The sequence below is a fragment of the Psammomys obesus genome, unplaced genomic scaffold (genome assembly GCF_907164565.1).
Source record: "Psammomys obesus unplaced genomic scaffold, mPsaObe1.curated_primary_1811, whole genome shotgun sequence".
Classification (NCBI taxonomy): Eukaryota; Metazoa; Chordata; class Mammalia; order Rodentia; family Muridae; genus Psammomys; species Psammomys obesus.
Window position 1 is genome coordinate 28,856,824 of NW_026590062.1, and position 24,414 is coordinate 28,881,237.

General features: G+C 45.1%; 1 protein-coding gene across 5 annotated transcripts in view; it reads right to left on the reverse strand.

The window, feature by feature from the left end:
• Positions 1-21,337, reverse strand: part of Kat6b (lysine acetyltransferase 6B) — a 164,900-nt gene extending 143,563 nt beyond the window's left edge. For 4 of the 5 annotated variants that reach the window (XM_055606190.1, XM_055606192.1, XM_055606194.1 and 1 more), the window contains exons 1-2: positions 20,182-20,335; positions 4,196-5,073 (exon numbers count right to left, since the gene is read on the reverse strand). In XM_055606190.1, coding sequence (XP_055462165.1) covers positions 4,196-4,816 — 621 coding nt within the window. In that variant the 5' untranslated portion in view covers positions 4,817-5,073; positions 20,182-20,335. Of the gene's footprint in view, positions 1-4,195; positions 5,074-20,181; positions 20,336-21,279 lie in introns of those variants that run through there. The other variant, XM_055606191.1, reaches the window with a different exon arrangement.
• Positions 21,338-24,414: the final 3,077 nt, after the last annotated feature.

Below are 24,414 nucleotides of genomic sequence, written 5' to 3' on the forward strand. Positions count from 1 at the left end.
ACCCCTGCTCAGATGTAGTCCATGGCAGCTCAGTAACCAAATGGGTTCTCTAGAAAGGGGAACAGGACTGTCTCTGACATGAACTCAGTGGCCTGCTCTTTGATCCCCTCCCCCTGATAGGGGAGCAGCCTTGCCAGGCTACAGAAGAAGACAATGCAGCCATTCGTGATGAGACCTGATAGACTAGGATCAGAAGGAAGGGGAGGAGGACCTCCCCTATCAGTGGACTTGGCGAGGGGCATGGGAGGAGATGAGAGAGGAAAGATAGGATTGGAAGGGAATGAGGGAGGGAGCTACAGCTGGGATAATAAAGTGAATAGACTATAATTAATATAAAAAAATAAACATTAAAAAAAAAAGATTGTACCATCTTGGAACAGTTTCCATTCTTACCCTAAATTCTGCCAAGCATGGTGATACACCTGAAATTCCAGCTCCTAGGGAGGCTAAGGCAGCAGGATCAAGAATGCAAAGCCAGCCTGGACAATTGAGCGAAACAACGTCTCTATTTTTTATAAAATTGAGGATAGGGAAATGGTGCAGTAGGTAAAGTACTCAACATACAAACACAGACATCTGTTCAGATCCCCAGCACTCATGTAAAACAAGGCTGGTCGCAGTAAGTGCACTTCTGTAATCCTAGCTCTGAGAAGGTGGACAAAGAAGGAGCCCTGGATCCCTGGTCAGCCCAGGGAATCAATCAGTGAGCTCCAGGCCAGTGAGAGATCCTGCCTCAAAAATTACAGTGAAGAGCAATAAAGGAAGACATTCAGTATGAAAAATGAGAAGAAGGAAGGAAGGAAGGAAGGAAGGAAGGAAGGAGGGAGGGAGGGAGGGAGGGAGGGAGGGAGGGAGGGAGGGAAGAAAGAAAGAAAGAAAGAAAGAAAGAAAGAAAGAAAGAAAGAAAGAAAGAAAGAAAGAAAGAAAGAAAGAAAGAAAGCTGGGCATAGTGGTACACACCTTTAATCCCAGCACTCAGGAGGCAGAAGCAGGCAGATCTCTGCAGGTTCATGCCCAGCCTGGTCTACATGGTCTAGGCCAGCCACAACTATACAGTGAGACCATGTTTCAAAAAAAAAAGAAGGACAGAGAGAGAGAGAGAGAGAGAGACAGAGACAGAGAGAAAGAAAGAAAGAAAGAAAGAAAGAAAGAAAGAAAGAAAGAAAGAAAGAAAGAAAGAAAGAAAGAGGGAGAGAGACAAGCAGGCAGGCAGGCAGACTTGGAGGCCTCTCTGTATTAGCTAGTGAGTTCCAAGACAGTCTCGGGGAGCCAAGCATGGTGGCGCACGCCTTTACTCCCAGTACTCAAGAGGCAGAGGGAGAAGGGTCTCTGAGAGCTGAACTAGGTTGTAAACCAGCCTGGTCTACAAAGAGAGTTCCAGGACAGCCAGGGTGATTGTACTATCTTAAAACTCTATCTTGGAAAAAAAATAAGTAAAATAAATTATTTAATATATATAATAGGTTGAGGCTAGATAGCTCAGTAACAAAATACCACCACAATTCTCTGATTATTTAATACAATTAATCAGCAAATTTCATCAACTAAATATTCTGGAGCATACTTTCTCAGCTTTCCTTGCTAAACAATGATGCTAACTGGACAATTTAAAGATCTACATCATAGAATGAGCAGTTGGAACTGCATGCTAAGCAATAGATTACTCTGTTCTCAATCCTAGACACTTTCAAACATGAATTTTCCTTTAGACTAAAAATAGTTCTTCTGTACAGATGCTGCCTGAAGAAAAATGACAAGGTTAGCAAGAAACAGTGAGCAAGGTTGCAGAGGAGAGGAATTTGGAGACTCTATCCTGACTCTTCCAACACATGGAAAAATGCCTGCCGGACACAATTACTCATGAAAACACTAAACCAGCCACAGTGCCTGAACTTAGACCATGTGCCTGACAATTATACAACTTTGCCATGGCTGAAGATAAAAAACAAAGACAACCAAACTTATGATGAAATGGCTCTAGATTTTCTTTAAAAATTTCTTTATGATATATGTGTACACACAGAAAGATTCCCTTAAAGAATTTCTTTATATGTATATGTACACACATAAAAAGATTCCCTTAAAGAATGTCTTTACAATATATAGAAATAAGCTTTTACTAAAATATTTAAGGAACTGGGCAGGGTGGCTCACAGCCGGTAGCGCCTTCACGTCTTCATCTCAGCAGTCAGAAGCAAAACAGGCAGGTCTCTGTTTGAAACCAGTCTGCTCTACATATAAAGCTACAGAACATCCAAAGCTACATAGTAAAGCCCTTCTATAAATAAATAACTAATAACAATAAATAAATTTTTTAATTAAAAGTGTTTTAAGGAGAAGTAGAGCTGTCTAAATAAATGGCTCTGTTCAGGAATCCAAATAAGTCATTTTCTGTAACTTTTAAAAGAAAGTTATTAAGAAAATTTCATAGTTTATTTCATTTCTGATACAAATACAGACACAAGAAATAAATAAATATTGTGGAAGACAAAAAAGGTGCAAATATAGTTAAAAATTCCATTCTAAGCCAGGCATGGTGGTGCACACTTATAATCCCAGCACTCTGGAAGGCAGAGGCAGCCAGATGTGAGTTCAAGGCCCGCCTGGTCTACAAAGTGTAGCCAAGGCTACACAAAGAAACCCTGTCTCAAAAAACCAAAAAAAAAAAAAAAGAGAGAGAGAGAAAGGAAGGAAAGAAGGAGGGAAGGAGGGAGGGAGGGAGGGAGGGAGGGAAGAAAGAAAGAAAGAAAGAAAGAAAGAAAGAAAGAAAGAAAGAAAGAAGGAAAGGAAAGAAAGAAAGAAAGAAGAAGAAAGAAAGAAAGAAAAGTCTATTCTAGACTTCCAGATACCTGTGCAAAGACCAGCCAGATCTTACTGAGCTTCGAAGGTAGGCTCTTACCAGCTATGCACAAATGAAAACCATTTCTTAAGTTCTTTGTACCAGAAGAACAGAAACAAACCAGCTTTTCCAACACTTGAGTCTCCAAGGAGCTGAGACAGAATCCAGGCCCTGTCATGGCAGGCAGGCATCTTCCCATAGAGCCAGAACACCTGGATTTAATACTCCTCAATATTCAATTTACAAGCACAATTACTTCCTATTAACAATGGTCAATGTCATTTTTAAACTGTAAAATTAACTGCTATTGATGAGTAATCAAAAGAAATGCAAAAACAATCTGTTGTTCTACTTCAGCTTGACTTTGGGATATTAATTCAGTAAGTCTGAAATAAAACCATGAAAACATACCCAACTGAAGACTTAAAAATAACAGCAGTAACAAAACTATGCCATGTACTTAGAATGTTATAAAAATAACATAAAGCCTTGGGCCAGCAAGACAGCAACTTGAGTAAAGGTGCTCGCTGCCGACCCTGCCAACCTGAGTCTGATCTCCAGGACTACACATGGAAGAAGAAACTCCTGCAATTGTCCCCAGTCCTCCACCTGTACACTGTGGCTTGCAGGTATGTGTGTGTGCGCGCACACACACACACACACAAATAGATAAATAAATGTACTTTTTAAAAAGACATCAAACTAGACAAAGTAAACATTCACCTACACTCGCTGACCACTGGACAATAAATGGCTTTTAAATGATACAGAAGGGATTTAGGCCTCATAAAACAACTCCCAAAAAGCAAAGATTAGCGTATTAAGGTAAGTATGGAGATTTTTCTTCTCTACAAATAAGGGAAGGGAAACCCCACGCTCTTCTTTCTTGGGCTTAAGGAAGATGGATTCAAGTTTATCTAGTAGCAGTTATAGGATAAAACAAGTTATACCAGTACTATATTAACTCTTAGCCCCTGAGGAAGCCCTGAATATGTCATGAAATAATTTTTTAAAAGTCATGCTGTGAAACATCCTGATACAAAATATAAAAACCAGCTTCAAGGCAAAAAACAACTGATTGCAAACTCTACTCAGAACTTTCATCCACATCCATGGTTCTCAACCTTCCAAATACTGTGACCCTTTCTTTAATACAGGTCCTTATGTTCCCAACCATAAAATTATTTTGACCGCTACTTCATAATTGTAATTTTGCTACTGTTGTGACTCATAATGTCAATATTTTTAGAGCTAGGAGTTGGCCAAAGGGGTCATGCCCCACAGGTTAAGAATGGCAAGTTAAATGAAAGTTAAAATGGCAGTGTTTCCAGTGCATCTACTGCAGGCTTCACTCACCTGGTCTTTCTCATGGGGTAGAAGGCTGACAGGAGGAAGTGAGGATGGAAAAGCACTGGGATACTGGGGCACACCTTTGCCATCTGAGCTCCCATAATTGACCCTGTACTGTGGTCCTTCCTTCAGTAACCTCCCATTGTTCACGGCACGCTTAGCCCCTAGCCGCAGCCTCTGCTGAAAGGCTGGGTGGTTGGTGGTGCCGGTAAGATCACTCTGACTTCTAAGATACTTCTCGATGTTCTTCAAGGAGGAGCCATTTGGCTCCTCAAGGCCTTCAATTGCTCTCTTTAAAAGTTTATTCCAATCCACATTGCGTAGATCATTACATGGTCCTTTAGACCCCTTGGTTGACTTGGGGAAAGTGCCTGGTTTAACTGATGAAAAACGCCCAGGATTATCTGGGTCCTTATATGAAGCAAGGCCTTTGTTGGTGACTTTGAGAACTGAGCCATCCTGAACACTGAGTTCCAGCTGTTCCGAGACTGTCTTCTTATCCAACCCATGGGACGTGCTGACCGCATGGCAGATTCTCTCTTCAGAGGGCCGCTGCTTTTGCTTTTTGATTTTTTGCACTGCTTCAAGAATCCACTCTGTGTAAAGTGGGTTTGCAAGTTTTACCATGGTTGACAAATGGCTTCTCCAACACAGACGTTACCCATAGAGGTTCTCCTTGTACTTAACACAATCTGCACATTTGGAAGTCACAATTCAGCAAACAAGCAGAGGATCCCAGCCCATGTCAAGAAACATCTTAGGGACAACCATCCTTAAGAGAGTCGAAAGAGGACAGCCAGGCAATGTTGATTGATAGCTGTCTTAGTTCACCAATAGGAATGACTGCACTCTTCAAGTGAAGGACATCTTTAGGAAACCAAGACCTTAAAAGATAAAAAAGAAGACAAAAAGCTCTTAGTAACTGAACTTCTAAGAACAAAGGTTCCTCAGTATTATTTTTTCAGGTACAAAATGATTACACTGGCAGGCGCGCACTGTGCACACAGCCACAGTGTTGATACTAGGCCACCATCTATGAAGGAACTTTTTAAGGGTTTACACACAACAACAGGCAACATTAAGAGATCACATCTAAATTATAGGAATAATGGATTCCATGTGCCCGTGAAAGGGCTCAGCAGGTAAAGGCACCTGCCCCTGCGCTGATGACCTGAGTTCAATCCCTGCGACTTACGTGGTAAAAGTTGTCCCCACAGTTGTCCTCTGACCCCTTGTACATGCTGTGGTATATGCTTGCTCCAAACCCCTCAAAGCACAAAATAAATTAATTTAAAATGACAATTCCTATTGTCAAAATTAATAACCACGTGAAAGCAGTCTAAGGTACATCTTCACCACAGACATAAAGTACTCAGAAGGCAGAGACAGAAGAAAGATCTCTATGTCTGAAGACATCCTAGTTCACACAAAAAGTCTCAAGCCAGTCACAGTTTTTTACTGTTTTAACACTGTCTCAAAAGAAAACTTAAGGAAAAGCACAGTAATCCTGAGCTGAGCTAGGTCACAGAGGGAAGTTCCAACCTAGCCATCTGTATGGAATCAGGGCACCCGTGCTCTGCACTGTATAGCATCTGTGTGTGACACCTTCTACAGCACAGGCTGGCAAACGGAGACACATACGGTAACATAACCCTTCACCTTTCAATAATACAGCTTTCTACTTAACACATGCTCCAGCTCATTCCACACCTCAACAGAAAGAAAAGCCCTACAAATCTGACTCCAGCTGGCCAGGGCGGCAGTGCTCTCACAGACTTCTGCTCTCCAATCTGGTGCTGAGTACAGTCCTGGCCTAGGAACTGGGCCAGACCTACTGCTCTCCAATAATGTCTACACCGTAACCCACTCTATCCAGACGACAGCATGTTCACACATAACATCATTTGCTCAGTGTAATATGATGGCACAAGCCTGGGATTTAGCATTTGAGAAGAGGTGGCAGGAAGGCTAAGAGCTTGAGGCCAGTGTAAGCTACATAAAACTGTCTTCTTATCCAAACAAACAAACAACCACCAAAAAACATGTCATGCAATTGCCACAACAACTCTAAGTGTAAAAGGCTCAGAGATGTAGTAATCAATAGAACACCACAGCTCAAGGGGAATTATTGCAGAATCCAAGCCTAACTCTGTTATCACCTGCCATAGCCACCTGCTTCAGCTGGTTCTGCCTCTGCAGACACTGGACCCCAACTCCATTACTGCCTTGTGGAGAGGTACAAAATTAAATGACCTACGCATCAGTCACTTTCCCTACAGGCAGCACAGGTACAGTATTCCCATTTACCCATTCAAGTTCCAAGAATGTTCCTGGAACAGATACAGATACTGTATATACTGTATATACTGTATATACTGTACTCCTTTGCTTTGATTTTTTTCCTGTACATACATACCAACAATAAACTTTAATTTACAAATCAGGTACAATAGAAATTAACAACAATAAAATAAAACAATACACCATGGCAAAACTTATTTAAAAGTTACAAAAGAAAAAAAAATCCTTCATTTTTCGAGTTTTCCATGCAATACTTTTGGTGTGGGGTTAACTGCTGGTAAATGAAACCAGAGATAAAAGAAGATGGTCAGACATCGTCTCCAGGACTGTTCAGGATCCATTGCATATGGCACTTAACCATTCAGGATACAGTGTATTACTATATATGTGCAGCAAATTCAATGTCTCCAGACCTTTGAAAAAGGCCTCATGAAACACTAATTTAAAGTTTTACTACTATTGATGTATATATATATATATATATATATATATATATATACATACATATATATATATATATATATATATATATACATACACACACCTAAAGAAGGAATTTAACACTTGCACCCAAAGACCTTGGAGATCCTGCAAAAGCTGCCACTCAACTCCTGACCCAACAGCCTGAAAGAGGCTTCTCTACAGATCAACACAGTCAGCTTCCTGGGTCTTCTTTCTGTGATTCAGAAACGTGGCGTTGAGGAGACCTTAGAGATCATCCACTCCAACTTTCAGTTGGCCAGTAAAAGATCTTTGCCCAATATCCCTACAGATAGGCCACCGAATCTCTGGGGCAACACCATGCACTGACAGGAAACTGGAGCCATAATGAATTTCTTGCTCAGAGGAGCAAGCCTCCACTTCCCTATGAGTTTGACACCCAAGTCGGAGCTCCCACGAACAATCCCAAGATATTTCACAATCTCTTCAATATGGCAGGCCCAATATTTGAAAATAAGTATCTTTTTAAAAACTCTATCTGCCAGGTGTGGTAGTGCACGCTTGTAATCCCAGCACTTGGGCAGTCAGAGGCAGATGGATCTCTGTGAATTTGAGGGCAGCTTGGTCTACAAAGTAAGTCCAGAACAGTCAGAGCTACACAGAGAAACCCTATCTGGAGAAAACAAAACTATCAACCAAACCCAGCTCAACCGCGAAGGCCTCCCGTAACAAAGGCTGACAACCCTTTACACATCCGAGATCTCGAAGCACAGCCATCTGGTGGCTACTCACTGCTTCTACAGTATTTACCTTCAAAGACCCCAGTCCAGGGGTTATTCAGCTGAAAGTGCAACCCAAAATTACAGGAACTCCCTTACTAGCCCTGTCCTGCTGGCCATGCTGAGCAGGCAGTCCAACCAAATAAAGTCCCAGATCTTCCCTCCCCCAAAAAATGTCAAACTAAACCTTTTCAGCTCTTCCTTTAAGAAATTAAAATGCCTTATTCTATTTTTGTTGTTTATTTCTGTTTGGTATTTTCTTTTTTTTAACACGAGGTCTTGCTAGCCCTGGCTAGCCTGATAATCATGGAGCCCAAGCTAACCCTGAACTTACAGCAAACGTTCTGCCTCAACTTCCCAAATTACAGGAATGCACCACTACCCCTGGCTTTTTAAATACTGGAATTCAAAGTTGACTGAACTATCTTCTAACCTGCCAAAGACTGTCTGAATCTTGACCTTGTCACCTGCAAATGTAGTAAGCACTCCATCTTCTGCCATCACATAAATCACTTACAGGCATGAGACATGAGCACTGCGCTTAGGGAAAATAAAACACTCTCCAGGCACAGCCACACAGAGAGCAAGAAGCACTGGTCAGAACATCAACAACAGGAAACGCATCTTTCCAAAGTGAAATGGTTTGGATCAAAATGTCATTAGAAGATATTTCACTATGTCCAAGTAATTACTCCCATCCTCTATGCAGGAGGAATCACCACCACTAATTTGATTTGCGTATACAAAGCATAGACGATGCCACAGAAAAGCACCCAGGAGTGCAGAGTTGCTTTTAGGCATGTTAGATACATAAGCAACAGGGCACTCGGGAGAGCAAAATTTTTCTCTCAAGCAATACATACCAAAATATACATCACCAACAAGCTTTTACACTCAGTATCCACAACCAAAATAATCATTCATCTCTATTACCAATACATTTCAGCAAGACTGACATTTCATAGCTTAAAAATATAATAAGAAGAAATACCAGAATTGGAACTCCAAATGTTTTAACAGTCATAACAAAAACTGAAGATTGTCCAGGTCTTCGGGCAAATCTGCCAAAAAAAAAAAAAAAAAAAAAAAAAAGAGGGAGAGAGTATATTTATTTTGGTACAAGGACATCCCTTAAATCAGCAATTACCTCAGGAAAGTGCCCAATGAAGTACATTTCACCTTCTTGTACATTTTTTCCACAGATTATCTGCACTAAAAATATGACTGTAGGCCGGGCAGTGGTCGTGTACACCTTTAATCCCAGCACTTTGGAGGCAGAGGCAGGTGATCTCTGTGAGTTCAAGGCCTACAAAGTGAGTCCAGGACAGCCAAGGCTACACAGAAAAACCCTGTTTCAAAAACCAAAACAAAACAAAAATGACTGAATTGTGAGCTGGTTAAGTAAGATGGCTCTGCAGGTAAAAGGCATTGGCCACCAAGCCTAGCAATGTGAGTTCCATCCTGGAGGCCTCACAAAAGTAGAAGAAAAGAACTTGCCCTTAAAAACCCCAGCACTCTGGGAGGCAGAAGCAAGCAGAGCTTTGTAAGTTCGAGGGCAGCCTGGTCTACAAAGCTGGTCTAGGACAGCCAAAGCTACACAGAGAAACCCTGTCTTGAAAAACAAAAAGAAAAGTTGTCCTTTTACCCCAGAATGTGCTCTGTGGCACACATTCACAAAAGCAAGTTTAGTAAAGAAAAAAATTTTAAGTACATGACTGCATCACAACAGCACGGAGGCCATGCTAATCCCCAAGTCACTCTAATTCTAGGAGATATGCTGTCCAGATTTAAAACTAGATTTCTGCAGTCCCTTAAAAAGAACCCTTCATGGGAATATCCATCACCAGGCAAATGCAACATTTTAGTGGTGAGAACATTAGGACCTAAGCAATTCAACAACTGAGCAGTCCTGAACACCACCTTTCCCAGACAGCATTCACTGTTGTCCCATAGGCCACCTAGCGCTTACACACTTGTGAGTTACTATAGTTAGAGTATAGTTAGGCTACCAAGATTTGACTGACAGCTTCACCTAAGAGACAGACACACAAGTTCTGCACAGTATCAACACAAGCCTCAATTTAGGGCAGTGATCATTGGCACTTCAAAGACCAAAAAAAAAAAAAAAAAGAAATCATAAATACTTGTATCTTAATCTTACACAAAACCACCAGACAACCTTAGATCCTCCTTCTCCCCTCCCCCAGAAACCAGCACAAACCCCTCTTCTCAATTTAATATCAAAATAAGCTCTCATCTGACACCAACCAACAGAGTTAATTAGACAGAAGCTGATATAACTGAACGGCTCTCTGCTACAAGCTGAATAAAGTGTTTAAAAAATACATACAGCCAGAAGAAGGAGGGACAACAGAGATCTCTCAGCTGTAGCCAGTCCTCAGCTAACTACGTGCAGACTGTCTACTTTGTACATTATTCACTACAAATTTTTAAATCTGGGGTTGATTTGTCTCTGACATCGCACTGGTCCCATCCTAAATTGGTACAAGATAAGAGAATCGATTGAAAACTGACTTCATTTTAGCCAAAGCAGTATCTAACTAGACAAATCAACAGGAAAAAAAATGCATAATTCATTCAAAAGCCACATAAAAATTATTTTCCCCGACTCAAAATTACATACAGCACTTCTTATGCAGAGCTGACTTGCTAGATATATGAATAGGACATTCAGTCATGACTAAAACTCTAAAATCATTATTCTCTTTCCTTTTTGTTTTATCCTATTAAAAACATAAAAGTTCAACTATATCTGGGCACAGGGGTCTTTTCTGAGACTGATTTTCCAACCAAGGATCATGTATGGATATAACCTAGAACCCCTGCTCGGATGTAGCCCATGGCAGCTCAGTATCCAAGTGTGTTCCCTAGTAATGGGAACAGGGACTGTCTCTGACATGAACTCAGTGGCTGGCTCTTTGACCTCCCCCCACCCCACCCTGAGGGAGGAGCAGCCTTGCTAGGCCACAGAGGAGGACACTGCAGTCAGTCCTGATGAGACCTGATAAGCTAGGGTCAGATGGAAGGAGAGGAGGACCTCCCTATCAGTGGACTTAGAGAGGGGCAGGGAGGAGAGGAGATGAAGGAGGGAGGGTGAGATTGGAAGGGAATGAGGGAGGGCACTACAGCTGGGATACAAAATAAATATACTAATTAATATAAAAAAATAAAAATTTAATAAAAAAACATAAAAGTTAAAGTAAAAGGCTACCAAAAGGTAGTAACTCACCCCAAATTAATTCAGAAGATTCGTGCCACATCAAATTAAACCCTTCTATCATCTATGGTTGTGAAGCATTTTATTTCTAGCTAAAAAATATGGGTAAATTACACGGTTGCATTTCTCAGCCTCAGGACTCTATTTGCAGCACTCCTTACAAACTATTTTGCACAAATCTAGAGAAACGCTTGGTCGAACACCGAACTTTAAGCCTCATTGGCATTACATAAATATCAACACTATGCAGAAATATTCAGGGCAGCATAAGCAGAGTCTAAATTTCCCTCTCGGAAGTATCATGAGAGGCCTCCTCTAAGCTTGCAGTAAAGCCTGTGTTATTTCAAAATTAGTGTCACAACAGTCAAGCTATGAGATTACAGATGTGCCAAAAGCAGTGGTAGAAAAACAAAAGGTCAATAATAGCGTTTATTCTTTCATCATCCTGGGTTTGACTTGCTATTTTTAGCCCTCTTATTCTTAGAAGTTCCAGGATTTTTTTTTTTCAAAGACCATTGTATAAACTGAGTGAGCATCAACAAATGCTAACAATATCTCCCACAATACAACACAAACTGTTAATGGAAGCAACCCTGAGTTCTTTCCTCCGTTACCACCCACCACACCCCAGTGGCACAATGGCTTAAATAGTACCCTTGGTTTACAACCATCTACTGTCTAACACTAAACAGCATCCACATGGTGATGCTTGGTACCTCACATGCCCTGAAAGCTTCTATTTCCCTGAAAAACATTGAGTCTCATAATACATGTAAACTGGGAGATGAGGTTATGAATACTCCTCAAAAAAACAATGAATAGATACTTAGTGACATAAAGTCCCTGCCCTACATCCAGTCACATGGTGGATGCCAGGGAAAGGCAAAGAAGAGACAGGACACTCAAGAACCAAATAAGTAACAAAGTACTGCTTAGTGAGGCCTCAAGAAGATAAACACAGAATTACAGTAGTCCCACAGGTCCACTTCCTGCTATACCCCAGAAAAAACTGAGAATAGCTTCTCCAACAGATGCAAAAACATGTTCACAAGAGCACTGTTCATAATACCCACTGGTGCAAACAGCCCAAACATCCACTTATACTAGAACAGATAAAATGTGGTAATAGATCCATACACTGAACTATTCCACAAGAAGGACTGATAAATATGACTACAATATGGATGAACACTGAAACACATTATACCATAAAAGAAACTACACAAAAAGTCAGATATCCTAGAACTGTGTCTATACAAAACATCCATATATAATTCATAAGGCATGCATTGCTAGGGCCTCGGTGTGGAGAGAAGCTGTTAAGCATGAAATTTTATTTTGAATCAATAAAAATGTCTTAGATACAGACAGAAGTGATGGTCAAACAATGTGAATGTACTAAATGGCACTGAGTTAATCACTTTAAAATAATTCATTATCAGGATGGTGGCTCACACCCATAAATCCTAGCACTTGGTCAAGGCCAACCCTGAGCTACACAATGAGTCTCAGGCTAGCCTGAGCTACAGACTGAGACCTTATCTCAAAAACAACAACATGGATTATAGATTTTAACTCCATGAATTACTAAACAATGTTTTAAATACTAAAACAAGGCTGGGTATAGTGATACACGCCTTTAATTCCAGCACTTGGGAGGCAGATACAGGAGAATTTCTGTGAGTTAGAGGCCAGCCTGGTCTACAGAGTGAGTTCTAAGATAGTCAGGGCTACACAGACAGAGTGAGGGAGAGAAGGAAAAAGGGAGGGAGGGAAGGAAGGCAGGAAGGAGGGAAGGAAGGCAGGAAGGAGGGAAGGAAGGCAGGAAGGAGGGAAGGAAGGCAGGAAGGAAGGAGAGAGAGAAAGAGAAAAGAAGAAAGCATTTCACTTGGGGCTCACGTCTCCAAAGGGTTATTAGTCCATGACCCATCATGTTGAGGAGCATGGCACAGAGCAATGAGCTGAGAGTTTACATCCTTAGCAGTAAGTAGGAGGCAGAGAGAGCGGACTGCAAATGAGGTGCATTTCTGAAAACTTAAGCCTGACCCTAGAAACACATCTATAACAAAGCCATGCCTCCTAATCCTTCCCAAACAGCTCCACCAACTGAGGACCATGTATTTCAAACATAGGAGCCTATGGGAGTCATTCTCATTCAATCATTCTCATTCAAACTACCACAGGACCAGAACTAATTCATTTCCACATGCTCCACTTTCTGGGACTGCAATTGGATCAAAGAAAGAATGCAATGACCTCTTTTTTGGGTTTTGTTTGATTTGATTTTCCAAGAAGGTCTGACACTATAGCCTAGGCTGTCAAAGAATTCTATATAGCCCAGTCTGGCCTTGAATTCTATATAGCCAGTCTGGTGGCTAACAACTATAATCCCAGCATTTATTTGAAAGCCTGAGACATGAGGAACATTTAAAGTTCGAGGGCAGCCTAGACTACACAAGGAACTGGGAGGAATAGACAGGAGGATCTCGGGTTGAGTCCTGTTGAGCTATACAGCAAAACCAAAACAAAAGAGGGAGGATAGGAGGAGGGGGAGAGGGAGAGAGAAGTGTGGCAGTGGCATCTAAATGTGACATATCAAATAGGTAAGGCAGGAACACATGACACCAAAAACATACAGTGTGCACACACACGCACGCACACACACACGCTCACAATTATGTTAAATGTTTGAGTCATTTTGACAACATCTAGCCTCTACAATGGAGGAGTGACAAAGAAAGCAGAGCAAGCAGGATTTCATCCTTCCAAATATCAATCCAGTTTGGATTAAATTTATGAGTCTAATGGACTCAATGCATGCTGGCTGGCCTGAATTTCTAATTCCCAATCTTTTTAGAGGAATACCAAGTTCTTTCCCACTACTCATTAACATAGAGTTTTCAATTCATAAGCTAATAATGTTTTCCAAGGATTTCTAAAAGGCTAAATCACCATGAAAATTATCATTTCAACTAATACATATTATATGAATTGTAAGTTTAAGTTTTCATGTCATGCTCTCTTAGTTGACAATACCCTTGTTATGTCATTAAACTATAATTGTGTAAATCTGCTTCAACAAACAATAACTGAACCATCAATAAACTATTACAGCTTCCATAATCCCTAGCAAAGATTAGTTTCAACATCATCATCATAAATTAGTAGGGACAGGTCCCAAATCTCCTGATTGAAGCCATGAATTAGGTTTGCACAGTCATTTCTGCATTTAAGTGCTCAATAGTTTCTGTCTCTAAAATTTAATCACACTGTTAGGAACATCACAGGAAATCTGATCCCTTGTAAAAGGGAGGATTTGAGGCAAGATGAAAAGTCATCTCAAGACGGGTGGGCCTTTTGAAGATAGCGCTGATTAGGAATTACGATAACTAAGAATTTCCACTTAAAAAATAATCAACTGCACTTAGAGGGTTTCTAGCACTTACATTTTTCTACTCAAACCTAAGTTTCTCTCTAACTGCAAGTCAGCTTTAGTCAGTTTTTAATGACAGAGAACAATGTATTAAGAAATAATTTGCTGGTTGTTATGCTCTAAAGGCTGAGGAGATCAAGTACTTGCCCCATGCCTTAGAATCCACATAAAAAAAAAAAAAAAAAAAAAAAAAAAAAGGATGGGAGCTGGCCAGACTAGCCTTATCAGTAAATGTTCCTCCTTGTTCAATTAAGAGACCCTGCTTTGGGGCTAGAGATGGCTCAGTGGTTAAGAGCACCGGCTGTTCCAGAGGACCTGGGTTCAATTCCTAGCACCCACTTGGCAGCTCCCAACTATCTGTAGCTCCACTTCCAGGGGAACTGACTTACATGCATGCAGGCAGGCAGGCAAAACACCAACACACACAAAATAAAATCAAAGAGACCCTGCCTCAGTATCTAAGGTAGAGTGATGCAGGAGGACACAGCCACTGTCCACTCAGGCCTTCCCGGTCACATACGTGCACCCAAACACAAGCAATCACACACCAAAAGGACAGGGTCATTCTGAAACGGCGAGCCACTTCAGGGCCCTGTGCGACTTCCTCTACCACACCCCCATTCACCTGGACAGACAAACGAGTTCCCTTTAAAAGTCAAAAAAACTGAGCCTACAAAACAGCTCAGGAGGCGAGGCTGCTTGTCACCTCAATTTGATCCCCAGAATCCACAAGGTCCAAAGAGAGAAAAAAAAATCCCAAAAGCATGTCAAGAACAGAGTCTGATTCTCATTCTATTCTCCCTCCCCACCTCTCTCTCATACACACAAATAAATCAATTTCCAGAAATAAAATAAATAGCTGGCCACACTACTACACAGCTTAGATGGCAGAAGCATAGACCTCTTTGAATTCCAGGCCCATCAAGAGATGCCTCAATAAACGAACGAACGAATGAATCTGGGTGGTGGTGCATGCCTTTAATCCCAATAGAGGCAGGCAATCTGAGTTCAAGGCCAGCTCTGGTCTACAGAGCAGATTCCAGGACAGAGAAACCCCGTTTCAAAAAGAAAAAAAAAAAAAAGAATAAATAAATAAATAAATTTGGAAGAGTATGCAAATGTCAAGAGAACTGTAAGTCTGCCTTTGAAAGTCAACACACGGCAAGCCTCTCAAGTTAGGATCAGTGTGCCTGTATCTAATTCATCCATGAGCCACATAAAGCCTGCCAACTCCCCTGAGGACACAGAGGCACTTTTTCCAAGCCCATAATATACAGAGTGCCTTAGTCAGGACCTGCTGCACTGAGAGCACAGGAGCTGGGGGTCAGACAGGGCGCACTTCTCTAAGTTGGCTGGGACTGAGAGTGTATCTCAGTGATCAAATGCTTACCTGGCATTTAAGAGGCCCTGAAACACCATCACCAAAAACAAAGTTAAACACATAAAAAGGTGAGGAAGGAATTATCTTTGGTTATAAAGTTTTTAAATAGGCTTGGGAAATTTTTCAACATTTGACTTAATAAGGACTACATTAGAAGTGGGGCATGGTGGCATGTGCTTTCAGTACTCAGGAGGAAGAGGCAGTCAGATTTGTGCACTTGACAGCCAGGGCTGCACAGAAAAACTACCTCAAAAAACAAAGCAAAGTTGTTGTTTTTTGTTTTTTTTAAAGAAGTATATTAGAGAGTTTGCAGTCCAGTTTCCACATTGCTAGCTACGGAAACTGGGATAGTGGGCATGTTAGTAAATCAATTTAAGTCTCAGGTTCTCATGTGTAAAAATGGGAATACAAGCCTGTTTTACAGAACTCTTACGAGGAATCACTGCGATAACAGATATGAAAGCAGCAAGTACGGTGGCAGACCCATAGCAGGAGCACAATAAAATACCAGCTCATAAAGCGAAAGGGTGGGGCAGTCAGCTGGAGGCCTGTAAAATCCAATCTGGCTGAACTTCTGTCTATAGGACCATTTCTCCTAAGAAACTAGGGAAGGCAGCACCTGGCTCTTCGCTGAGGCTGCAAACAAGTAAAAACTGAAGACAGAAAAGCATGAAGAAAAGCAAGCACAGATTTGCAGTGGCAAGCCTGGTCAGGGAGAGTGTGTGGCCTCACAGTTACAGATCTCACAAAGTCAGTAAAAAAAAAAGCTTTCAGGAGATAATACAACATAGAACAGCAACTTTTTAACCTCAGCATGGAAAAGTCCTTAAAATAAGACACAATAGGCATTACCCATAAAGAAAAGACCAATCTGACTCCATTAAAATTAAGAACTTCAGTTTATTGAAAGACATCATAAAGAGAGTGAAAAGGAAAGCTATAGGACAGAAAAGATATCTGTAACATACACACAGGACAAAGGACTTGTATTCACAGTAAATAAAGACCTTCCAGGTCAACATGGTGGCAAAGGGGGTAAAGGTACTTGGCAATCAAACCTGCTAAACTTGACTTGAATTCCATCCCAAGGACCTATATTGTAAGAGAGAACTGACTCCCAAAAGTTGTCCTCTGACCTTCACACATGCATGAGTCATGGGACATAAGCCCACACCCATACATGCACCCACACACACACAAAACAAATAACTGTAAACGAATTGTTAAAGAACATTTAAAAGGAAGAACTTCTAAGTAGCAATAAAAGACTACATTCCAAATTAGATGAGTGGATAGAGTGGGGACTTTACAAATGAGGAAAGCCAAATGACTAATAAAGGAAAAGCTGTTCGACCTGCTTACTACTCAAAGTTTAAACTGGCTAAAACTTTAACAGCTAACAAGACTGGGTGCTGGAAAGGACACAGAAACTTCTAACAGATTTCCTATATAGTGTGGAGGGTGACCCTAGTACAGCACTTCGGGAACAGTTTAACCAGTAAGCAGCAAGACAAGTCCATGTTCTACTTAGAGCAACCATCTAGCTTCACCCAAAGCCAGAGGGTTATAATTGGGCTGAGACGCATGGCAGGAGGTTCCCTGCCTATACACCAACCGCTCTACTCTTGGAAGTATACCTTAAAGAAACGTGTACACGTGTTCCATGTGACATATGTGGAAATGTTCCAAGCCAACCAGCAACAATTAAAATATTCACAACAATGGAAAAAGAGAATATGAAGATTGTGTCCCTCTGCCCTATCTCTCCTATCAGTTTACTACTATTCTACAAGCAAGGTCATCACCACGACTCACATGTTTCTACTTTCCCAAACAAATTGCTTCCCTGGATACAAATGCAGCTGTACCTATGCAAGTGGGAAGCAAAGGCCTATCACTTACAGAACTAGCTTAGAAACTACAAGCCAGACCCTTGCTTAAATCTTTTCTAACAGGAAAATGAAATGTTCAAAAAAGGGTCAGTGAGAGGCTGAGCAGGCAAAGGTACTTATTACCAACCTGATGACCAAAGACTTTGATACCCTGGAACCAACCCAATGAAGAACCAGACACCCAAAGTTGCAGCGGTGTGCACACACTCATGTGCATGCACGTGGGCACAAGCACACATTCACACAGGAAGCACATTAAAATAACTTGGCCGAGCCAAGCAGTAGTGGCACACCCCTTTAATCCTAGCACTCAGGAGGCAGAGGCAGGTGGATCTCTGAGTTTGAGGACAGCCTGGTCTACAGAGTTCCAGGACAGTCAAGGCTACTATACAGAGAATCCCTGTCTCAAAAAAACAAAATTGAATTAATTGACCAATTAATAGTTTGCCAAACTTGCTCTACCCACCCTAATTACTTTTCATTTACATAATGTCTTAACTTCTGACAGCTTCCACCTGTTTTCACAAGTAATCCATTAGTTCACAAGACAAAATACAACCACAGTGGATGCAGAGGCCCAGGTGCAGCCAAACCATAAAAATTTGGCTGTGTCATCTAAATTCCTCCTTTAAGGTAAAACTTTCCTTCCTTATTTATTGATTTGATTACTTAAACCCAGAGTCTTAACTACCCAGGCCGACCTAAGAAGCCAAAAATGACCTTGAGATTACAAGCTCCTTAGCCATTCCTACTTAAAAACAAGACAGTTCAAATTCATTTTAGTACATGCGTAATTAATTTGTAATAAAGCAATCAAATGTCGTATTTCAGAGTTACATCAGAAAATTTAGGCTATGAGAGGAAGGATGTAGTTTCTAAAAATATACATTTTATTGGGGCTGGGGCGATGGCTCAGCACACTTAATGCTGAAAGCATGGGAGCCTGGGTCCGAATCTCCAGCACCCATGTAAAAAAGCTGAGCGTGGCTTAAATTGCCTGTAATCCCAGCATCAGAGGGTAGAGACAGGCAGCCTCCAGAAGCTCACGGTGGGACCGGCCAGCCTAGCAAAAATGGCCAGCTTTCAGTTCAAAAAGAGACTATATGCAGGCAAGTAAGGCAGTGAGGGACAGAGGAAGGCAATCTACGGCCCGCCCTGGCCGCTGGAGGTGTGCACACTTGCATGCACAAAAACTAACACAGTGCAAACTCAACACAAGTCCCATCCGCTCCCTCTACCTCACGGCCAGGCCGTTCTTCTGGCACCTCCACCCCAAGCGGACTTGGCCCACCTGGTCTCTTTTCCTACCTCGGACACCTGTTATTATCACTGCCCCTTTATAACTTCTACTGCTCTCACATCTCAGTACCGTCACCCAACTGCAGGCGCTAAAACTGCTCCACGGTGGGTGCGCAGGAGCTCCTAACCCGCCCTTCTGCTTTTACCCTGCCAGTTCCCATTACTCCCTGAACCCTGCCCAAACCAAAGTCCTACAAAGTTCAAAAACACCACATGTTCTTGCCCAAGGTACCAAGCCTCCATTTCTCTTCCTGAGTACATTCTGTGTTCTCCCTTCTCCAGGCACACTTCTTCAAAACTTGGCCCAAGTATACTCCAGGCAAGCCTAGCCTATCGAATTAGAGGCCCCAACACCTTTCTTGGCTCACTGAAGACTGAAGGCACAACCCGGCAAATTATACCCACCAAGACTTTTGCCCAGTCCGGCCCACTTTCTTAACAGCCACATTATTTCCCTACTAATATATTTTTGCAAATTACAAATAGACTCTCCCTATTAAAGTTTTTTCTGCTACCTTAACATCACCCTTTACAAACTCTTCCAAACTTAACTGTATCGTATTCCAATTTGAGGATTCAACCTGATTCTTCTTTCCCTTCAAAGCAATTGCACCTGCCTCATGAACCAAGACCCACCCCCCAGGACAACACCCACTCGACAACGCTCTCAACTCCACATCCACCACGCCCAAACTCATCCTCATGGGATCCCCAGGTAACTGCAATCTCGCGATCTGGAACACTTCACCAGCCCTCGCACGGCCCAGAACCTATCCACTCCACTAAAAACTCGTCCGTCCCTCCCTACTCCCCTCATACACCTGCTTCTACACCTCCAGTTTCCTGTCCCGTCTTCCCTTCTCCAACCCTGCCCACGCCCTGGTCCAAGCCCTACCATCCATCCCACCAGTTCACTCACTCACTCACTCACTGAAATCCCCTCCCAGGCCCCTCCTTCCGACGCCTCAGCCCCGCCCAGCCCGGCCCGGCCCCGCCCCTGCGCGCGGGAGCCCCGCCCCGCAGGCTCGGGCAGGGGCGGAGCCTGTGCTTCCTCCCTCCTCCCCCCGCCCCCTACCGTCACGCTCAGGGCAGCCCGACCCCGAGCGGCCCCGCGGTGACCCTCGCGCGGAGGCCTGTGGGAGGGGCGTCGCGCGTCCCCGGCGAGCCCCGGCGGGCCCCCGCCCTCCCAGTCTCCTCCCCCTGGGAGCGCGCGGGGTGGGTGACAGACCTGGCCGCGCGCCACCGCCGCCGCGCCTACCGGGGGCGCCGCCGCTGCCCGGGAGAGGAGCCGCGGCTGCCGCCTGGAGGAGGTGCCGCGGCGCCCGCCACCGCTGCCGCCAGGGGTAGGAGCTAGGCCGCCGCCATTTTGTGTCCCCCTGTTGTTGTCGTTGACATGAATCCGACATGACACTGATTACAGCCCAATGGAGTCTCATTAAACCCGGGCCGCGGCCCCGCCCCGGCGCCGTTCCATTGGGCCGGACCGCCGGCACTCGAGGACGGCCGTTGGCCCCCGGGTCTGTCCGTCACCCGCTCGCCCGGCGCCCTGCCCCCCCATTGGGGCAGGCTCCTGCCGGTCACCGCGCCTCCACTCAGACACGCCCCTCGGCCCATCCTCCCCCGCCTCCGGCACCGCCCCGGGGGAGGGCCGCTGCCAGTACCAATCGACAGCCCGCGGGCCCGCCCCTCCCGGGCACCTATTGGTCTAGGCCTGTTTCTCCCGCACAGACGCCGCGCCACCTCTACTTCCACCGGCCCGCCCCGCTCGCGCTGGGCGAGGATTGGAGCGGGCGCCGCGGAGGCGCTCGGCCCGATTGGCCGCACACGACGCCAATCAGAGGCCGCTCTCGCTCCCCTCCCCCGCCCCAGCGCCCCTAGCCCGCAGCTAAAGTTTGTGTGAGAGCTGATCGCTGGCGGCGGCCGCAGGATTTAGGGGTGGGCGCAGGCGGGCGCGCGCGGGCGGGCACGCGAAGTTAAAATTCGAGGTTCGCCGCCGCCAGCTCCCGCCGAGGAGCGCGCGGACGGGCGCGCCGCCCGGAGCGTTCCATCCCGCCCCCTCCTCCACCCTCTCTCCTGTCCCGTCCCGGGCGACTACTCGCCCGCCCCCTGGCTCGCGTCCTCCCCCCCCCCCCCGCAGACCCCCTACCCTGCCAGCCCCAGGCCGGGCGCAGGCGGAACGAGCTCGCGGCAGCCTCTTCGCCATCCCGTACGGAGGGGGAGCGAGCCCCTGCCCGCCGGGCGTGCACCCCCGGCTCCGCACTCGCCCGTGTCTGCAAGCACGTGCACCATCCGCCGCTGCCTCCGGCCACCCGGGTCCCCGGCTAACCTCGCCCGCTGCCCGGCCAATCGCCTGCTGCCCTTTGTTGCTGCAGCCCGGGTCTCCCCGCTGCCTTCCTCAGCCTCCGCCTCGTCCTTTGCCAGCCGCCCGGGTCCGCAGCGCCGCGCTCCCCCCGCCCGGGACCCACCGCCGCCGCCTCCTTCTCCTCCTCCGCCTCCTCCTCCTCGGCTCCGGGCTGCAGCGCACAGAGCCCGAGGCAGCGCCGCCCAGTCCCGCTCCCCCCCGCGCCGCCCGCTAGCCCGCCTGGCCCGGCCGGGGGCGCAGCCCGGACCCCGCCCGCCCCAGTCTCCGCCCCGGGGGTACCTGCCTCCGCCCCGGGGGGCTCCGCTCACCGCCCTCGGGGGAGGGCGGGTACGCCGGTGTCCGTGAGAGGATGGGGACGCCTGGGCCGTTTTGGGGCGGGGAGTGTGCCCGCCAGGTCTGGGACTGAGGTGCGGTCTTCTTAAACGCGCCCCCCTCCCGCCGCCGTGGGCCCCAAACTTCGTCCTCCTCCCGGGCCTCGTACCCACGGGCGGCCGCGGCAGTTTTGGGGTCGGGGGGAGGATGCCTCGGGAGCTGTGTCTACCCTGATCGGGAGGAAGAGGGAGCAGTGACATTCAGCGACTGCGGACAGGCATCCTCGGGTGGGAATGTCAGTCGCGGGCTGGAGAGGGAAGCTGCCCCTCAGGATGCCCTCTCCCGGCCTGCGAGGGGCTGGCGAGCTCGGAGCTGCATTCTGGGTGCTTCCCGGACCGTGCAGCTGGACGGCAGAGGGGCAGGGGGTAGGGCGGTGGAGAGACCGCTGGGGGGGCCCTTCCCCCGTCTCTAACCAGCGCTGTGAGGAAGGCTGATGGCGAAGTTCGGTTTTCCAAGCTTCCCTTGGGCCCCCGGAGTTCCTGAGGCCCATACGAGGGAGGCTGGGGGATCCTTTGGCCGCCCAGGCAAGGCTACTCTAAAGCTGCCCACATGCCTTGCAGCGCCCTCCGGACTCCGAAGAAAAACGTCCCTGGCTCTTCCCGGAGCTGGGTGGGATGCTGGCAAGGGATACTTGAGAGAATGACAAAGGTAGGCTTGAGAAAAGGCTCCTCCAGAGTTTGAACAATTTCTCTTCCCGGGCAACTGGGAAGAAGGGAAACCTATGGCCCTGAGAAAACCAAGTTTCCCGAGTGGCTGCCTGGGTGGAAAAACCACCTGTTGCCTGAAGTTCTGTCCTTGAATCAGGACGTTCTTGAGGGCCCCGGTGAGAAGATGTAGGAATTTCAGTCTCCCTGCCCTGAATGACTCACATCTTCATGCCACTGACACCACAGCCGCAGTGCCTTCAACTCCCCAGTAGAAACTACGATACAACTATGTAGGTACTTTGCCAGAACCACTAATCTCCGTCCTTATCTCAGACACAACAGCAGCAACTCTGTCACAGGCAGGCCGGAAAACACAAAGGCTGCTCTGGTGTGTGAGCTTCCCCTGCTTCTGAGCTTCTTGACAGCGAGGTGAGAAAGAAGCCAAGACGAAGGGCACAGAGTTGAAAGATTTAAAGGAAAAAAAAAAAAAAAAAAAAAAAGGAGGGGGAGCAGAAGAGTTGTAACACTCCACTCGGGACTGCCACCGCTTCCATTATAAACCTCTTTATAGGTGTCTTTACTACTTGCTTGTTAGTTTTTAAAACACAAACCTCTTTAGATTACATCGAGGCACTCAGGCTCAGCCCAGGGAAACAAAAACAAGGTAAGCTCAGCCACTGATTGGCTTGGCTAATTTTGAGTTCCATTACTGCCGAAGGAAATCGCGGGTTGGGTTTTCTAAATCTCTTCTGTTTCATTTAGGATCTTCAGTCACTGGCTCAAGGAGAGTTTTTACAAGCCATTTGTTCATAACTCATTCCAGTCCATTTACATTATTTCAAAAAGGGCATGTTAAGGTGTGCCTGTGGGGTTTTTTTTTTTGTTTGTTTTCTTGTTTTTTTTTTTTTTTTTTCCATAATGCAAGTGCTGGGAATTTTATTTCCCAAGAAGTTACAAAGTCAATTTAAGGATCCTGGCAGCCTCCTTAGCGTTTCTGTTTTGCTTTGTTGTTTTTCTGATAGTCTGCCCAGGTGCACTTTATTTTTTTTAAGTTACATCTTGGTCCCTTGGGATGACATTTTATTTACTTTTCAAGACAGGACAAGGTCTTGTCTGTAGAGCAGTTGGCCTCAAGCTCACAGCAGTCCTCATTCCGGTCTCCCAAGTGATAGAATTACAGATAGTAGGCCACCATACCCAGCCCTCTGACTGCATTTTACCGGGAGCAATAAAATAAACCATGTCTTTAAAACTCTAGCTCTCTCTATTCCAACCAAGTATGTTAAAAGATGTAACTAAAGCCAGTAAAAGCCCAAAAGTCCACATTTAAGAAGCCACCATTCTCACTGCCCCACTTCAAAAAAAAAAAAAAGCCCTAACACTTAAGAGTTGTCACAGTGCTGGAGACAGAAGCCAGGCCCTTGGGCTCACTGTGCACAAGGGTTTCCAGAACATCACAGTAAACCGCTCTTAAAAAGTTGGGCTGATGCTCTCATCAATAGAGAACTTACTTAATGCTCTGGGTTCAAGCTTCAGCCTCTCCGAGAGAAAGAGAGCCAAAAATAGTTCATTTGCCCAAATTCTTGCTGCTGTAGCTTCAGGAGTTAGCAAACTCAGAAAACAGAAATATATTTTAATTTCTGTTTCTCACGGATCCTTCAAGGGGTGTGGCAAGAAAGGGGAACAGCTTTCCTACTGATAGGCTACTTGTCCTTTGACAAATCTGCCTCTTCAAATAAGTGGGACTGAGAGGGTAACAGAGATGAAGCCAAAGATACTTACTGCTTACTCTTAAACCTCTTTCTTATCTGTGGCATCTCAAGTTTCTGCTGAGTGGAATAGCTCAATTAAGTTAACCTAGGAATAGCTAGAATTGAAAACCAGACATAGTACAAATTCTGCAGGATTAAAAACCAAGTACCTCATCTCACCTGTCCCCCAGCACCTTAAAACAGCTTTCCTCTGCCTGAACTATCGACAGCAATTTGCACTATTTAGTCAGCCTAGAGATCACTGGGATCAGAATGATCTGGGATGCTTCCCAGATAGCATCCTTGGCCCAACCCACATTCTGTTTCTG